This window comes from Schistocerca nitens, chromosome 2, assembly GCF_023898315.1.
Source record: "Schistocerca nitens isolate TAMUIC-IGC-003100 chromosome 2, iqSchNite1.1, whole genome shotgun sequence".
NCBI lineage: Eukaryota > Metazoa > Arthropoda > Insecta > Orthoptera > Acrididae > Schistocerca > Schistocerca nitens.
The window spans coordinates 494,887,196-494,906,746 of record NC_064615.1 but is presented as its reverse complement, the minus strand read 5'-3'; the positions used below and the strand labels follow the sequence as shown (position 1 = coordinate 494,906,746).

Here is a 19,551-nt window from a genome sequence, read left to right as displayed (position 1 = left end):
CTGCAGCAGTAATACAAATCGTTTCAGATCCCGCAAGCATGATTTAATCCACTGTCTGTAAATTTGTATTATAAAGGTTCACTGTAGCTAACGAGACACTGTACCTCTATCGAAGGTGTAAATAAGTAAAAGGCCCACCGCAAGAACGGGTGGGCTGTTGCGCTTGACAGCTCAAGGTACGCGGAGTCGCAAACCTTCACCTTTGCGTTCGCAGAAGGTGAGCCACACTTCCTGCAATACTCTCACACATCTAGCAGACCACCCATTCAGTCCCAAATGCAGGTACGCAGTTCATCGTCGTCTCTGCTAACGGTGCAGTCATTAAGCCCGTCCTACTCGACGAGCGAGCGTAGACACTTCCGCGGGCACGTGCTTACTGAACAGTTCGCACGACAAGTGTAATAAACAGGTTACGGCGCTGGTAACTATTTGACTACTTCCTATGAATGTACGATGCGCTCCTAATCTTATCTGAAGAGTGTTTCTGAAGGAAGTTTGGTGGCAGTGGTCATGACTTCACTTTTCTAACGTTTGAATAAATCATGGGCAACGTCATTAGCGGCGAGCCTCACTAGATCACGAACACAGTCGCTCAATCACAAATAAAAAAACTATGGTAGAAGCATGTTTCTTTGTATTCTCAAGCAAGAATCCGTACTGTGTATTTCTGCAGTTACAGAATAACTGAATTATTTTGATGTTAATATTCTGCTTGCTCTGAATAGAGTACGCGACTTTTGACTCTGACGGAATTCAGACTACTGCAAAGACCTTTTATGAATTTCCCTACCTTAGGATCTTTTTTTTTTTTTTTACTGATGTCAGCAAGGTTTAGGTTCAAGCCACTAAATACGTATATAAAATATTTGTCCAATATAGTCTCATGGTTTTCTCCAGAGTATATATCGTCCGATCATTGTAATCCTTTTTTGTTTTACTTGTCATGTGTTACTCAAACGGTCGGTAACCAGAAATCAGATTCTCTTTTTGTTACTGATCAGTGGCCAAGCGTTGCCTCAAAGCCTTTTGTTCAAACTATGCTCTTTATTGTTATTATCGCCTCCAGGGAAAACATGGGAGCGACTATTGCTACAAAATGTTCTGAGTGCTCGACAGTGTAGTTTTTAGCACGCAGTTACCAATAGATAGAAACTCATACAAAATCAACTACGTAAAGAAGTGCATCAACCGAAACGACAAATTAAACTAACAAATAAGAGAAAATGTTGAAAAAGACCAGATGCCAAAAACACTGTCACAAGCACCGTCAACAGGTGATTCCTCTCTCTCTGGAGCGACAATCCACACGTCAAGAGACGGTACCCAATGCGAGGAGAGCATAGCCCGTCTTTCTTCCGCCTCTGGTGCTGGGCCCCTCTCACATTGATCGCCGTAGTGCCTCAGGAGCCAAGTGATGGCTGCCTGGCGGACCTCACAGTGCGCCACAGCTACCGCCTCATATGACGCATTTATCTACGTCCCAAAGTGTACTCGGGCCCAGCAATACATAACTCCCCCCAATACCAGACCCCCCCCCCCCCACACCGCCCGCGCCCGTTTGTTTTGTAAGAAAAGGAGGAAATCCTAAATGTTCTCTTATCCCAGCATTTCCTAAGCTGATTGTACTGTTACCAACGTATTTGTTACTATTTATATCGAATAATTGTGCTCTATGTAATTATCTATATCAACGTCTATCTAAACACCCTTAGGTCACTGTACAGTACATGCGGATGGTATCTCGCTTCAGGATCCTGCAACACGTGGACGTCAGCAACACTAGTCTGTAATTTTGTGCGTCGCATCATCAAACCTTTAACCTTTTTGGTAAACATGAGTGACCTGCTCTCTTTTTCAATTGTGCGAGACTATTAACTGTACGAAGAATTTTCGACTGACGTGAGCTAAATTTCTGCTACTCTCGTGTACACTGCTCACCAGTACGACACTGCAGAGAAGTAGGTTCTCAAGAAATCAACGAATACATCACGTTTCTCATTAAATTGTTGCAAACTAGATAGAAATTGCGAAGTTTCAGACATTCTCGACGTTGTAGATGTTGCTGGAACTGCAGCGATTTGCATAAAATGCTTTATACCTGAACGGAAAAAAATGCCGCGGATCAATTCATGGCATATTCATATTACGTGTTTCGATAGGACAATTTGTGCCCTGCTGGGGCTTGTCGCCTGAAGATGAGCAGCTGTTGTGTCAATATATTGCGAAGTTTTTGGGACATTGTCCGATGCAACATGTAAATACCACAGCAACAACCGAGAATCTTATCGTCGGCGGTGTTCCTTCTTTTTCCGTTTTGAGTTCATTCACCTCTTACGGTACTTTCATAAAGTATTTTTGGTTGTTTTTTTTCTGTTCATTATTTCTTTATCTGAAAGGAACACTCGAGAAATCGTCGCGAATGTAGAGAATGTGCCTCACTCAGACGAGCTCACTCTCTTACGTTACCATCGTGGTAGGCTACCTACCACAGCTTCTGCGCAATGCCGGATAGAAGATTCCTGCCCTTTCTGTTTCATTAATTAGGCACGATAAAGGTACCTTCAGGCCGTTGAGTCATTAATCGCATGCTTCCAAGGAAGCATAGAATCCAAAACACACTTTGATCACTTGTTATTGCTACTGCGCACCTGAAATCGTCAATCAGCAGTACATTGTTACAGTTTTCATTGTCACATTATATAAGCTTGACTTTTTGACAGCGTCTTGTGAACAGGAACCACGGGTTGTTGCTCCTGCCTTGTGACGTCTCTCTGACTGTTACGGCAACTGCTGCTATGATAATTGTTTACTAAATATTGTTTCCGCAGTTCGTTCTGACGAGTCGAGGACCAGTGCTGTTGTGAGGGTCTCGCGTTTCTGAACGGGATATCAAGTGTTGGCGTTACGGGCCGTCACGTTGAGGGATTCATTCCGCCAGATTCCTCAGACCTATGAATTACATATGCGGATACATAACCCACATAAATATATTTTCGTTAGCAACCATCCAGGTGGTATTGATTCAAATGCTTTTACACGAATCTACATGGTCATCTTTACTGGCGATATAGGGACGTGAAGCACATTTCAAATGGCCGTTGTTTCTCGAATTCATGCTAGTTTCCACAGAGAAATTAGTTTGTTCGAACTTCTAATAGTTTCCTGAATCTTGGTATAACAAGAGGTGAGGATATAGAATGACAATTTCGTGGATAATATTTTATAGATGAGTGTGACTTCTCATTATTTCCAGTCACTGAAATCACGTTTTTCGCTCAAGGGACCCACGGTGTGTTTTAGCTCTACTAATACTGATTAATACGTCACTCAACTCTGCTTATTTATTTATTGCACTTGAGTAATGGCAACATTCCTTGATTTTTCTTTGTGAAGAAACATTTTGAGACATAATTACTGTACCCGTTACCGCTCACGTCCCGTCAACTCATGTTTGGGACGAATTTGACGAACACTTCGCCTCAGTTACACAGTGAATGAGAGGAGTCAGAGATCTATAGTATCCATGTCACGCCAGGTTTTTGTCAGTGGTACACGGACCGTGGTTAGCAGAAAGTCCTTACGGCTCAGTGGGAAATCGTCACCATCAACAGTACTATAGAGATTCCACCGATCTTTCCTTAGGTGTAATGGAGAATTCCAGATGACTGTGGAACGACAAGGACAAAATCAGTGTATCTCAGTGCCAGTGTTGATCTACCTTGACCGGGTGATAAATCCACTTAGCCGGCCGCTGTGACCGAGCGGTTCTAGGCGCTTCAGTCCGGAACCGCGCTACTGCTACTGTCGCAGGTCCGAATCCTGCCTCGGACATGGATGTGTGTGATGCCCTTAGGTTAGTTAGGTTTAAGTAGTTCTAATTCTAGGGGACTGATGACCTCAGATGTTAAGTCCCATAGTGCTATAAAAAAATCCACTTATATGCTGGTCCATCGGCAAAAACACAGCCCCGCTGCATGTAGACCTATTCTTTATATTTATGTAACAGGCCGTGTTCATGAGATTCGCTAAGTGCCGCATCCTGGCTTAGTTGTCTTTCGCCTGTCGGGAAAAAATGTTAGTAACATTGTTCATAGCCGTCCACCGTTCGTGAATTCGTAAAATCTCTGATTTGACTCGACAGGTTCTCTAATTCCATTATATTGTCACAGTCCAAAATAATAGGTTCTCTAATTCCACTATATGTATCACAGTCAAAAACAATATTATCAGATGTTCCAGCATGACCACATTGACAGATACAACTGCCTTTCCTGAATCTATACAGGTAACGTGCTAAGCTGAATACGATGTTCTATTGCGTTTACTTGGGCGAAGCATTGCCGCTATGGCAGGGGCTACACTCCAACCGGCTGAAGAGATTCACCGTCGGTGGTCTCCACTCACGAGGATAACTAAACTTCGGACACTAGTTGAAAATTCAAATGGCTCCGAGCACTACGAGACTTAACATATGAGGTCACCAGTCCCCTAGAACTTAGAACTACTTAAATCGATCTAACCTAAGGACATCACACACATCCATGCCCGAGGCAGGATGCGAACCTGCGACCGTAGCAGTCGCGTGGTTCCGGACTGAAGCGCCTAGAACCGCTCGGCTACCGCTACCGGCCACAGCGTTGATATTTGTCCAAAATTTCGTTTGTTGTAGGGAGAGCTCCCGAAAATATTTTGCTGTGGTATTTACCGAAGGCTTCATGTATTGTTTCCCCGGTAGCCAAAGGCATTTCATTTGACATCTGCGGATTTCTAATTTGCTTTGAATCTGTCATGCAATTGGCGCTGTTTGCTAAGGAGCCAAAAGACAGTATCTTCTACCCAAATTGCTGTCTCCGCCGCCTTTAATTTTTCTGTTGGGTAAATGTTTCGTGCATAAACTAATAAAATTTTTGCTTTAACTTGAGCTTCAGTTCCTCCCCATGTTCATTTTCCGAATTACATGGTTTCATTCCTATCTGAGTAATAAGGTAGGCTCCTCTTTACTTACTTTAGCAAACGTGTAAGCTTTTTTCTTTATTTTATAGTCCTTTGTAACGTAGAAATACTTACTGCTACGAGTAAGTGACGATCACTAATTCCACCCTGTGCCTAATCTTCCACAAAGAGGTCGGATGTGTTTGTAGCCTTTCAGTCTACGCCATTTTCTGGTTTTCTTGCCGCGTCAATTCAGAATAAAATCCCAAGCTATCGACGATAGCCTCCATTGTCATCGTCAGGACCAACTGACTGTCTTTACTGCTACTGTGATGGCCTTATATAGCCGTGGACGGCTTCTGATTGGTCAGCTTGTGATTGGTCGGCGATTACATACTGCTGTCGCAGACAGTGTCAATGTGCGCTGGTGGCGCCGCCGCTTCCATGGGAACGTGAACACTGCAAGGATTGTCTCTACTGCTTCTCCGCATCGAGCGCCCGTTTCCATGCACCGCTCAGATAATATCCGCTATCCCAGTTAAAGTTCTTCTCGCTCATTCTCATTTCAACAACCTCCTTAACAACAGAACCCCCGTATGTGGAGGCATGGGACAAAATTTTTGTTTCATCAAACAGTATTGTATGTTTTTTCGTGAGGCTGTGCTCCGGAGTTGCCGATTTCTCCAGTTCTCTATTTTTAATATGCCGTTGGTGTTCTGCACGGCAGTCGGAAATGGTACGATTGGTCTGACATATACAATTGCTTCCACACTCACACGGATATTATAAATTCCAGGGACCCTGAGGCCGAGACTGTCCTTAAGAGGGCGCACCATCTCCTTATTTTTCTTAGGAGGACGAAAAATCGGTCTTATACCCCGTCTACCCAGTTACTCCTGATGATAATGATGGGGGCTATCGTCGAAAGCCTGAGATTTTACCCTGAATTGACGCGGCAAGAAAACCGAGAATGTTTTACATATCAGTGCCGTTGCGAAAGTCTTCGTTCTCATATGCCGTTTGCACTGTAAGTTGGATTCTGTATTACCTGTTCAAGATAATTTTCAGAAGCACCTTGAACAACAACTTGGCGGGAAGTTTCCTTTCGTCCTCCATTTACGAACTTGCTTTTTCCCAGTCTATTGTAAAGTAATTAAAAGTTGTCCAATTAGTATGCTATGGCCTGGGTTCAGCCGTACTGATGAACTAAGATTATTCTCTGAAGTCGTCAGTTACCTTTACAGATAAGACTGGTAGAAGGATCCAACAATAAATTACATAATATCCCTTGAAGTTTTATTATTTTGGCCAAACAGTTCTGATGCAAGCAGTTTCTGCTCAGTTAATTTAAGGTTATTGCCTATTATTATGAATCCACCATCTCACTTCCTAAAGAGTATCTGATTTAGGTAAGTAATTAGATTTGTCGCCAAGATTAGATACTATTACTTTACAGATGATACACAGACGTCTGACACGACAGAAATTCCGCCAAACCGCAGGGTTAAGCGTGAAGGGAATTTGGAAATTTGTGCTAAGTTCCTATGGGACCAAACTGCTGAGGTCATCGGTCCCTAGGCTTACATACTACTTAATCTCACTTAAACTAACTTACGCAAAGGACAACACACACCCATGCCCGAGGGAGGACTCGAACCTTCGACAAGGCTAAGCATAAAGAAAAAGATGTATATAAACAAATAAACTGCAAGTCATATATGGACGAGCAGCTGACTCTCTCCAATTGTGAGAAACTCAGAAGAAGACAAACATATATATTATCGGTTACCTAGATATTAATACGGGTTGTGCCACAGTTACGCTTATCTGCTAATTACACTCCTGGAAATTGAAATAAGAACACCGTGAATTCATTGTCCCAGGAAGGGGAAACTTTATTGACACATTCCTGGGGTCAGATACATCACATGATCACACTGACAGAACCACAGGCACATAGACACAGGCAACAGAGCATGCACAATGTCGGCACTAGTACAGTGTCTATCCACCTTTCGCAGCAATGCAGGCTGCTATTCTCCCATGGAGACGATCGTAGAGATGCTGGATGTAGTCCTGTGGAACGGCTTGCCATGCCATTTCCACCTGGCGCCTCAGTTGGACCAGCGTTCGTGCTGGACGTGCAGACCGCGTGAGACGACGCTTCATCCAGTCCCAAACATGCTCAATGGGGGACAGATCCGGAGATCGTGCTGGCCAGGGTAGTTGACTTACACCTTCTAGAGCACGTTGGGTGGCACGGGATACATGCGGACGTGCATTGTCCTGTTGGAACAGCAAGTTCCCTCGACGATCACCAGTGGTGTACGGCCAGTGTAGGAGATCGCTCCCCACACCATGATGCCGGGTGTTGGCCCTGTGTGCCTCGATCGTATGCAGTCCTGATTGTGGCGCTCACCTGCACGGCGCCAAACACGCATACGACCATCATTGGCACCAAGGCAGAAGCGACTCTCATCGCTGAAGACGACACGTCTCCATTCGTCCCTCCATTCACGCCTGTCGCGACACCACTGGAGGCGGGCTGCACGATGTTGGGGCGTGAGCGGAAGACGGCCTAACGGTGTGCGGGACCGTAGCCCAGCTTCATGGAGACGGTTGCGAATGGTCCTCGCCGATACCCCAGGAGCAACAGTGTCCCTAATTTGCTGGGAAGTGGCGGTGCGGTCCCCTACGGCACTGCGTAGGATCCTACGGTCTTGGCGTGCATCCGTGCGTCGCTGCGGTCCGGTCCCAGGTCGACGGGCACGTGCACCTTCCGCCGACCACTGGCGACAACATCGATGTACTGTGGAGACCTCACGCCCCACGTGTTGAGCAATTCGGCGGTACGTCCACCCGGCCTCCCGCATGCCCACTATACGCCCTCGCTCAAAGTCCGTCAACTGCACATACGGTTCACGTCCACGCTGTCGCGGCATGCTGCCAGTGTTAAAGACTGCGATGGAGCTCCGTATGCCACGGCAAACTGGCTGACACTGACGGCGGCGGTGCACAAATGCTGCGCAGCTAGCGCCATTCGACGGCCAACACCGCGGTTCCTGGTGTGTCCGCTGTGCCGTGCGTGTGATCATTGCTTGTACAGCCCTCTCGCAGTGTCCGGAGCAAGTATGGTGGGTCTGACACACCGGTGTCAATGTGTTCTTTTTTCCATTTCCAGGAGTGTATTTTACTAACAGCAGTTTATACATTTCTTAATAGTATCGTTTACTCGATTTGCAGTGGTTCTCACGGGCACTTGGCCCCACATACCGTTGATTTACATCCCAGCCATGGGAATTCAAGGCCCTTCCATGCAACCTACGTTTTATGTCATAACAGCCCGTAACGCCTGAATACAGCTGTAATACTAGATATGTCATTCTACAATCCCTGAGACATTAATGCAGCTAAAATTACGATTCAGAATAAGACTGCATAATCATTTACAAAATTGTACAGAGACAACTTTCAGTTCCGATATGCTCGACCACGACAGGTCGCGCAGTAGTAAGGCACTATTAGGTGCGCAGTCGGAACGATGGCAGCCCAAGTCCCCGTCTGGGCACCAGATTTTCTTTTTCGATAGTTTACTTTAAACGTAGGAGGTAAATACAGGGGTGTTTCCTTTGATATGGACACGGCCGATTTCCTTCTCCGCCACCCCCGGGGCCGAGCTAGCGCTTCTTTTCTAATGACCTTGTCGTCTACAGAACGGCTAACCCTACTTTTCCTTCCCCAAAGCTGTTTTGCAATAGGTGCGGTGATCTCCTAGAGAAACCTATGTGACTCTTTCGCCTTTTTTATCGGGAGATAAATCTTGAGGTCGTCAGTTCAATTAATTCTGGCAGAGTAGATGATAAACTAGAACACGTAAGTAAATAAAAAAATAGTTTTAGTGCGATATGTAACAACAGAAATAAATGCTGTGAATATTCCTTGATTAGCGCTAGCGTCAGTAAAATTCACTTCTCAATAGCAGCACGGAAAGAATCAATAGGTAAACACGCGAGGTCTACTCAGATTTGTAATAATATCCCAAAAAACGTATTTTTAGTTCACACAAAGCACGCAAGTTGCGTTTTTATGTACTTTCGTTTGAACCGTTACCTGCCAATGCCCTAATAACCCAAACCTGTTTGGAGTAAAATAAATAAATAAAAACCAGCGGAACAAACGCATTTCAATGTTTTTCATTCTTAAATTTGTTACAGTTCTAACAGGAAAAATCCCTCATCACCATCGTACTTATATGCTTCGTCTCTGTAGGTCAGTCTTATTCATTCTATCTAAAAATGGTTAAAAAAATGGTTCAAATGGCTCTGAGCACTATGGGACTTAACATCTATGGTCATCAGTCCCCTAGAACTTAGAACTACTTAAACCTAACTAACCTAAGGACATCACACAACACCCAGTCATCACGAGGCATGCTATCTCTTCTTGGCTCTTCTAGTACTTATTTTTCCATGTGTTGCATATTTCATGAGTTCTACTAATAATCACCAATCTGACAGTCATTCCATACGCTCGTCCCATTTACCCATTTAACTCTATATTTATCTGTTACATCTTTTATTACATCAACTCTTAATCCTTTTCTAATATCCACATTTTTTAAATTTTAGTTAAATTGTTACATTCTTTCATGGGTTTTAGGAATCTATGAGGAATGTTTCAAAATAAAAGGTATGGAACAACATTGTGGGTGTAATGATCTCGTTATTCAAAAGTAATCACCAGAGGCCCGACCACAACTATCCCCCTGTTTCATGAGTCAAAAGATTCCCTGTTCCCCGAATTCCTGTGGCTGGACAGGAGACAGTCCTCCACTGTCTTCTACAGTTCGTCGTCCGAGCTGAAGTGATCTCCTTCTGAGATGTTGTCTTTAGCGGACGAAGCACACGGAAGCCGCAGAGCAATATGTTCGGGCAGCAGGGGTGATACTCAAGCGGCTCCCACTTGAATTTGACCATTACACTTTGTGTGACTTTGCAAACGTGCCGACGCGCTTTACCGTGGAGGAGAATCACCCCCTCCGTGATCAGCTCAGATTGTTTGCTCTCGATGAACTTGCGTAGGCTACGGAGCGTTTCACAGTACATGTCACTGTTAATGGTTTGTCCGTACTCGTGGAATTCGATGAGTATCGGACCTCGGACGACGAAAAAGACGATTAGCGTCACCTTGCGCGCCGAGGACACAGCTTTGAATTTTGTTAAATGAGGTGACGTTCCTAGATGTCTCACTACGTTATTCCAAAGTGGCACGTCCAAATTTCAACTGTTTTGGTTGTTACGGCTTTTCATACCTTTTCATTTGAACATTCATACACTGTGCAGCCAGAACATTACGGTCACCTATCTAATAGGCTGTACGTCCTCCTTTGGCACGGATAACAGCGGCGACGAGTCGTGGCGTGGAAGGTATGAGGCCTTGGTAGGTCGCTGGAAGGAGTTGGCACCACATCTGCACAGACAGGTCACCTAACTCCCGTGAATTCCGCGGAGGCGGAGGATGATCTCTGACCTCATGTTCAATCACATCACAGATGTGTTCGATCGGGTTCAGATCTGGCGAGGTGGAGGGCCAACACAGCAACTGGAACTCGCCCTGTGTTCTTCGAACCAATCCATCACACTCCTGGTCCTGTGGCATGGCGCATTAACTTGTTGAAAATGCCACTGCCGTCGGGAAATATGATCGTCATGAAGGGGTGTACGTGGGCTGCAACCAGTGTACTTTACTCCTTGGCCCTCACGGTGCCTCGCACGAGCTCCATTGGACCAATGGATGCCCATATGAATGTTCCCTAGAGCATAATGGGGCCATAGTACAGGTGTCAAGGAGCCGTTCCCCTGGAAGACCGATTCGCGCTCTCCCATCGACATGATGAAGAATGTATCGGGATTCATGAGATCATGCAACGCTCTGCCACTGCGATAACGTCCAGTGCCGAAGATCAAGTGCCAATTTCAGTCTTAGTGCCGATATCATGGTGTTAACATTGTCATACGCATGGGTCATCGGCTGCGGAACCCCTTCTTTAAGAGTATTCGGTGCACTGTGTGTTGAGACACAATTGCACTCTGCCCTGCATTGAAGTCCGATGTTAGTTCTGCCACAGTTTAGCAGCCTGCCCAGCCTACGATGTCCGACATCTGTAATGAAGGGTCGACGCCCAGCTCCACGGCGTCTGGACTTGGTTTCACCGTGGTTTCGCCACGTGTTGAAGGCACTTGCCACAGCACTCTTCTAACACCCGACAAGTCGCGCAGTTTCCTAAACGCTCGTGCCATGCCTCCGGGGCATTACAATCTGTTCTCGGTCAAACTCAGATATATCGCACGCCTTTCCCATTCTACGTACTACATGTACCGTGCTTGTGAGCAGTAATCCCTCGCCAGGTGACGCTGCTGTCGTCTGTAAAGGTTTATATCGATAGTAAGTCGGTGGTCACGATGTTCTTGTTCATCAGTGTACATTCATATGATTCAGTGTTATTCTCAGTCATTTGGTAAATCTCTAGATCTCAATGCCGTAAAGAAGTTGAGGAACTGCCATACTTTTATTAAATTCAATTTTAGTTCTTTTCCCCACTTTATTCGTGAAAATTCTTTTTACAGCGGCTTATATATATTAGCATTTTGCAAACTTTCTATCTCTTGAGCATCTAGATTAGCAGTTTATTTTCATGGTCATATATACTTTAATTAACTCCACATCAGCGAATTAGCAAGTGTTTATTTGTATTTCGTATATATACTAAAAAAGAGCATTTACTTGAATTGTAGCAGACATTTTTCATCCCTTTATTGGTGTTTGTATGTTTTACAAGTGGTATGCCAGGCGTAAGTTAAAGTTTTATAACATAAACATATGTCAACTCCAGAATAAAATCCAGTCGTCAGTTGCAAATATATTTTATTTAGCTTTACCGGTTTCGACAAATTGATTTGCCATTTTCACAAACCTACAAAGTCTAGGATATTACAAATGCTTAGACCTTGGCTTACATTTATGTGAAGTACAAACAGTGTATTACAGAAACTTACTTAGTATTGGTTTGGTAGATGTCGGTATCTTCTCCAAAGAAGCATATAGCATGGTATGTCCAAAAAATCTATATACTATGTGTAATTAATGTAAACATGGATTAATTTATCGATACTTTACAGTAACTGAATCACATCTATGCACATATCAAGCTGTTGTACCAGCAACAAGAAACTTATATAAAAGCGTATAAAGAGTATAACTAAGGCATATAAGAAAGTTATATGTAATGCATTAGAAAAAAACACGGCACACAGTTCTACTATATAAAAGGAATGGCTTAATTTTCACATGTTAAATGTAGGACAGACATTTAAGACCCGCTTTCGTGAGGACTTACTCAACAAAGACGACGAGAATTCATAAAAGTCAGCTTTTGCAGAACGTCTCAAAATCGCGATAGACATCCTTCCTCGTCTATTCTCGCTTACTATAAATATTTTTGCCTGTAACTGACGAGGGCTACAAAATGAAACTTTTAGAATAACTTGAAGTACATAAGCATTCCCACCTAAATTCAAAACGTTTATTGAGTGATCAATTTGCACTAAAAAAAAGCCACTATTTTGATTGCATAGCATTTCTTATAAAATGTGAAAATCAGCCCATTCCTTTTACACAGGTTGATTCTTATTAACATTTAAAAACCTCCGAAGCGACGTAGAAGACACTGAGACGTGTAATTCAATATAAGGCACATGGGGCTGCAAATGTCGGGACATATCCGAAAAGTGAATGACAAATGTAGAGCATGTGAGGCCACAGGTGACGTACATCGCCGCACGTGCAGCGGTTGAGACTGTCAGCCTGTCGCACCTGGTCATCCCAACCCGAGTCAAGAACTCACGACGGTGTGGCTCCGAGCCTACATGAACGACTTATAGATCGTGGGGCTCAGATTTCGTCTGCCAGGCAACATTTTTTGCATTGTCTTAGACAGTTATGAGTTTACATTGAGGTAAGATTTATTGTTTTCTTTACCAGTCTCGCAGTCTCCCCTGGCTTATTGGAAAGTACGGTACAACAAAAACCTGTTGTATTGCGTCACAAGTAAACGTTTATAAGCTTCCGAATCGCTTCGCTAGCTGTAAATGACCTACGTTTTCTTTATCAAATAATGTCGGTGAACAAAATAACAAGGGAAAAAGGGAAACAAATACAAAATATGAACAGTTTTTGCTTGGTTACGGTGAGGAAATAATTCTGTAACTTCTGCTTATACAACGGATCACATTTACAAAATGTTTTCAAAATTTGCACCTTTTGCTTGAAAATAATGCATCACTCAATCATACATTCAAGCACGCGCTCGAAAGTATCCTCCGTATTTTGGATCACCGCAGCGGCAACAGCTGTGTAAGTCATGATGCCCATTGTGGACTCTACTGGGGTGCTGTGAACTAGCTCCTTCAAACGACACTAAAACAGGAAATCTAGCGGAGCGGTACGTAACAGTGCCCCGCACCGACGAGAGTAGGATCGACAAACCCAACCACTGCTCGTGCAGCATGGTACGTCATCTGGTGACGTCACATGTTTAACATTTGTTATCCACTTGTGGGTTCCCGGGTTCGATTCCCGGCGGGGTCAGGGATTTTCTCTCCCTTGTGATGACTGGGTGTTGTGTGATGTCCTTAGGTTAGTTAGGTTTAAGTAGCTCTTAAGTTCTAGGGGACTGATGACCATAGATGTTAAGTCCCATAGTGCTCAGAGCCATTCCACTTGTGGAGTATTTCCAGACATGTGTCTTTTATTAAATTAGTTACATCAGCGTCATCTACGTTGCTCTGATGGTTTTTAAACGTTAATAAGAATCATCCTGTACATTAGAACTATGTGCCATGTTCTTCCTAATGTATGGACGTTCCTAGCCACTGGTACAACAGCTTGACATGTGCATGGATCGTGGTTCAGTTACTGTAAATTATCAGTCTCTCAATTTGTGTTTACAATAATCACATACAACACGTACATTTTTTAGACGTATCTTGGTACTATGCTCCCGTGAAGAAGACACTGACACCTACTAAACAAATACTAAGTAAGTTTCTGTAATATACTTCTTATACTTAACATAAACATATGGCCGAGGTCTAAGGTTTCGACTAATTAATTTGTCATCTTCAGAACTCTACAAAATTATCGATATTATCAATCTTTAGTCCTCGTCCATATGTTTATGTTAAGTATAAGAAGTATATTACAGAAACTTACTTAGTATTTGTTTCGTAGGTGTCAGTGTTTTCTTCACGGGAGCATAGTACCATGATAGATATATTTAGAATTGAAGACTGAATTCTATTCTAAAATATCTGTAACATATCTGATGAAAAATAACAGCTATGAATAAAATAATATATCAATTCCTTAGCGTATGTTTGTTTAATGATTTTTAGAGATTCCAATTTTAACGGTGACGCTAAGAATGTCATAATTCTACCCTTTTCGTATTTTTCGGTGCCTTTGTCAGTATTCCGATGTACCAGCGGCGGTGTCATGTAAATGTGTCGCTCTTTGCAGTTAACGTCTCGGAGCCTGGACGGTATGCAACCCGCACGCTGCCCGACCTTCCGCTCGCCGTGGCGGCGGCGGCGGCGCAGCTGCACGCGGGCTCTGTTTGCGGACGCGACTACAGCCGCTACCTGGACGCACTGCGCAACTTCACCCTCTGGGCCGTGCAGAGTGAGTACTCCGTGTCTGGCCTGACCGCTACTGCTGCTAACGACGCTCTCAGCTGCTGCAGCTCACACTGCTACAACTCGCACTACTCATACAGACGTTACTGACAAGCCCATCTTGGTTCTCAGCACATCGACTCAGCTTTTGAGGATATATCGAACTACCTTGCCCTAATGTCCAGGACACACGTATATAAACAGACTCAAAAATACATGTTCATGTACACGGGGAGCCAAAGAAACTGATATACCTGCCTAATATCGTGTAGGGCACCCGCGAGCACGCAGAACAGCCGCAACACAACGTTGCATGGACTCGACTAACGTCTGGAGTAGCACTGGAGGGAACTGTACCATGAATCCTGCAGGGCAGTCCATAAATCCGTAAGAGTACGAGAGGGTGAAGAACTCTCCTGATCAGCACGTTGCAAGGTGTCCCAGAACCTGGGGAGTTTGGTGGCCAGCGGAAGTGTTTAAACTCAGATGTATGTTCCTGGAGCCCCTCTATAGCAATTATGGACGTGTTGGGTGTCGCATTGTCCTGCTGGAATTGCCCAAGTCCGTCGGAATGCCCAATAGACATGAATGGATGCAGCTGACCAGACAGGATGCTTACGTACGTGTCACCTGTCATAGTCGTATCTAGACTTATCAGGGGTCCCATATCACTCCAACTGCACACGTCCCACACCACTACAGAGCCTCCATCAGCTTGAACAGTCCCCTGCTGACATGAAGGGTCCATGGATTCATGAGGTTGTCTCCATACCCGTACACGTCCATCCGCTCGATACAATTTGAAACGAGACTCTTCCGATCAGACCACATGTTTCCAGTCTTCATCAGTCTAATGTCGGTGTTGACGGGCCCAGGTGAGGCGTAAAGCTTTGTCTCATGCCGTCGTCAAGGGTACACGAGTGGGCCTTCGGCTCCAAAAGCTCATATCGATGATGTTTCATTGAATGGTCCGCACGCTGACACTTGTTGATGGCCCACCAATGAAATCTGCAGCAATTTGCGGAAAATGTTGCACTTCTGTCACGTTGAGCGATTCTCTTCGGTCGTCGTTAGTCCCCTTCTTCAAAAAATGGTTCAAATAGCTCTGATCACTATAGGACTTAACATCTGAGGTCATCAGTCCCCTAGCACTTAGAACTACTTAAACCTAACTAACCTAAGGACATCACACACATCTATCCCCGAGGCAGGATTCGAACCTGCGAGCGTAGCGGTCACGCGGTTCCAGACTGTAGCACCTAGAACCGCTCGGACACACCGGCCGGCGGTCCCCTTCTTACAGGATCTTTTTGCGACAGCAGCAATGTCGGAGATTTCATGTTTTACCGGATTCCGGATATTCGCGGCACGCTCGTGAAATGGTCGACGGGAAAATTCCCACATTATCGCTACATCGGACGTACTGTGTCCCATCGCTCGAGCGCTGACTATAACACCACGTTCAAACCCACTTAAGTCTTGACAACCCGCCATTGTAACACCAGTAACCGATCTAACAACTGCGCCAGACGCTTGTCTTATATGGCGTTGCCGACCGCAGCGCCGTATTCTGCCTGTTTACATATCTCTGTATTTGAATATATACACCTATACCAGTTTCTTTGGCGCTTCAGTATATATAGGCTACACACGTAAGCAGGGTGAATCACCTACAACTGGGAGCGCAAGTATTGGGAAATGAGAAGTGCTGTTGATGTGTGGTTTACACAGAATGGACTGGCAGTCAGAGGCTCGTGTTGTTAGCCAAAAAACAGATTGTAATAATACTTATAAAATGTATTTTTGGGCAAATATACACTTTTGTAAATGGAACAATGCCTATGGACATTAACACACTGGAAGTAGGGTAAATAAGAATGTCAGTGGAGTTTGTTGCAGGATTCTATTGCGAGTCGTTTAGGATTTTGAGAAGTTCCCTCATCGACTCTTATAAAATACCTGAAAAACAGCATAAGTGTATTATACGCTAGTTATGTAGAATCTGACCGGTAACGAGACAAATGACCACCACAGGTTGTGTTCAAAATGAACACCGACAGCGGCAGTACACGCTTCCAGTCTGTTATGGAACAACTGCTGCACACGTGCTAGCATTTCAGAGGAGATGTTGGAGCAGGCTGCAGTAGTACGTCGTTGCATATCATCGGGTATAGTTGTTATGTCCCAGTAGACAGCGTCTTTCAGCTTTCCCCACAGAAAAATGTCTACAGGCGTAAAATCCGGGGACCGAGCTGGCCAAGGCATAGATCCTCGACGTCCAATCCAACGATTTGGAAACAATTTGTGAAGAAACACTGTAGTACTCCGTGCACTATGGGCTGGACAACCATCATGCTGGTACCACATTTTTCTCTTAGTTTGCATTAGTCTGCATGGGAACGTCTTATAGCATCTGTGGAGATGGTCTTTTATGAGGCCGCAATACCTGTGCACGTTCAGTGTTCCGTAATGAAAAACGGGCCTATGATCTGATGGCTCACTATCCCACGCCACACGTTTACACTCCATGGATGCTGACGTCCCGACTGACAAAGCCAACGTGGATTATCATCAGACCAATAGTGCATGCTTCGGCGGCTTACCTAGCCATGATTGGTAAATGTGGCTTCATCACTAAATAAGATAAATGATACGTCTGGAGTATCCTGACGCAATTCCCATGTACAGAAGTTAACACGATACTAATAAACGTTTCCATGCAGCTCTTGATGGAGACAGATGTGATAGGGATGGAATCCATGTCGATGGAAAATGCGTAGGACACTTGCTTGACTCATGCCACATGTTTGAGCAGTTGCGCGGGAGCTAACGTGTGGATTTACTACAACAGCAGCAAGAACATTAATTTCCCTCCTTTCTGTCGTCACTTGTTTCCTTTTGTTGCGTTCTCTAGGTGTCACACTGTCAATTTCGGCACCTGGTCGAAGACACTGGTAAATAATTGCCGAGGTGCTTGACGTCTATTGAGATATCTTGCCGCATACACTGTGCAAGCACGAACTGCATTTTGTTCCTATCTCTCCATAAATCATGAGCATGTCGGTTTTTTCTGCACTGGTAAATCCCATCGAGATGCTGCTTGGACTGTCACGCATTAACTGTCTAGCAAGTCGCAGTGCACTAAGGGTACAGACAAGCAGAGTGTAAGCAAACATAACAACATCGTACCGAGCAACTACGCGGGTTGAAAGGCACAAACAATTGTTGGTGCGGAAACTTTTCAAAATACGATATCTCGTAAACGATTTGCACTAGAATCGTGCAACAAACACCGCTGGCATTCCAACATTCCAAATTAATGGTTTGTTAAAGTCAATGGACATTGTTCCATTTACAGAACAGTAGTTTGCACGAAAAGTACACTTTCTAAATGTTATTACAAGCTATTTATCGGCTAACAAAAAAATGTTTCAAATGGCTCTGAGCACTATGGGACTTAACTGCTGTGGTTATCAGTCCCCTAGAACGTAGTACTACTTAAACCTAACTAACCTAGGGACATCACACACATCCATGCCCGAGGCAGGATTCGAACCTGCGACCGTAGCGGATCGGCTAACAATATGTGCCCCTGACTACCAGTCCATTCTGTGGAAACCACACATCAATAGCACTTCCCATATCCGTGATTGACCCTATATATACGCATGTAATTTTATTTCTTGTCTACAGCGATGTGTAGTATTGGTCCAGAAATAAATCAAAATAATTTCAGACTGCAGTTCGGACTAAAGTTTTTAGGAGGTTTCGCTTGGTTGTAAGGCGACTACCGCAACTGAAAGTCTCATCCCAAATATTGTCCATTAGGATTCCCTCTACTCCACTCTCAGCCTGCGTGGAGTAGAGGACAAAAAGTACAAAAAAGCGCCGACGTCTACAATCAGTCCTTGAATTATGTATGAGGCCGGCGGTAGTGCTCATTGATAAGCACACCGGGCAAACAGCGTAGTCACTACTATGAGACATCACGTTAATACCATATAAGACCGGCTGTAGCCTTGATAATCGCCCCATTTCGGCGAGGAAGAGCGACAACAAGTTCCTTCATGCATGCCACATCCAGCTGAAGCCACTCATTGGTGATTACTTTCTCCACAACTACCGAATTGCGGGACTGTTTACAACTGCATTTCGCTGTTACTGATTTGGCGGGCCACTCGAGCTAAGACAGGCAGCTTGAGTGTTCTTCAAACCAGGAACGTATGCGTGCAGCCCCGTGAACACAGATGTTGTCATCAATAAAGGCAGGAGTGTTGATAGCAGGGGAACACTTGGCTGCCCTAGAATGTTGAAATAAACATCCTCTTCATGTTCGTGATAACCCGAACGAGTGCTCGAGTCATGGTACGAAAATCAGCCCAAAAACATCACAGAAACACCTCTAGCCTAAACTGTACCCTCAGTACACAACATGGCCGTCGACGTACTCGATTCCTTGCATCAGCTGAAAAGAGACAAAACTGTGACTCGCCTGACCACACTATGCTCTTCCAGTCAGTTACAGTTCACTTCCTGTGTTGTTTAGCCCACTGCAGACGTTTTATGTGCCGCAGTGAGCAGTGGCATTATGCGAGCACCCGGCTCAAACTGTCCATTGCATGCAGTTCCCTTCGCAATTTTGACTCGGAAACTGGTCGATCTTGACTTGCAGTCATCGGCAGCATCAGTTCCTGTCGTCCTGGAAACCGAATGCCATTGACACTGCGTGACATTTGTCTCTGGTCCCTGACGTTTCGAATCTTTTCACAACCACCGTTGTTACGCCGTCGCTGCTAGTGGTACACCATTCCCTGTAGAGACGTTGGACAATCTAGGCTGACAGACCAACAAACTGGGCGGTATCAGTCACGGTGTGGTCATGGGTACG

At 44.7% G+C, this 19,551-nt stretch overlaps 1 protein-coding gene across 1 annotated transcript in view; it reads left to right on the top strand.

Moving 5' to 3' along the window:
* LOC126236457 (nose resistant to fluoxetine protein 6-like) overlaps positions 1-19,551 on the top strand; it is a 181,465-nt gene that overhangs the window by 45,541 nt on the left and 116,373 nt on the right. Inside the window, exon 2 of the mRNA XM_049945776.1 lies at positions 14,509-14,670. Coding sequence (XP_049801733.1) covers positions 14,509-14,670 — 162 coding nt within the window. The remainder of the gene's footprint in view (positions 1-14,508; positions 14,671-19,551) is intronic.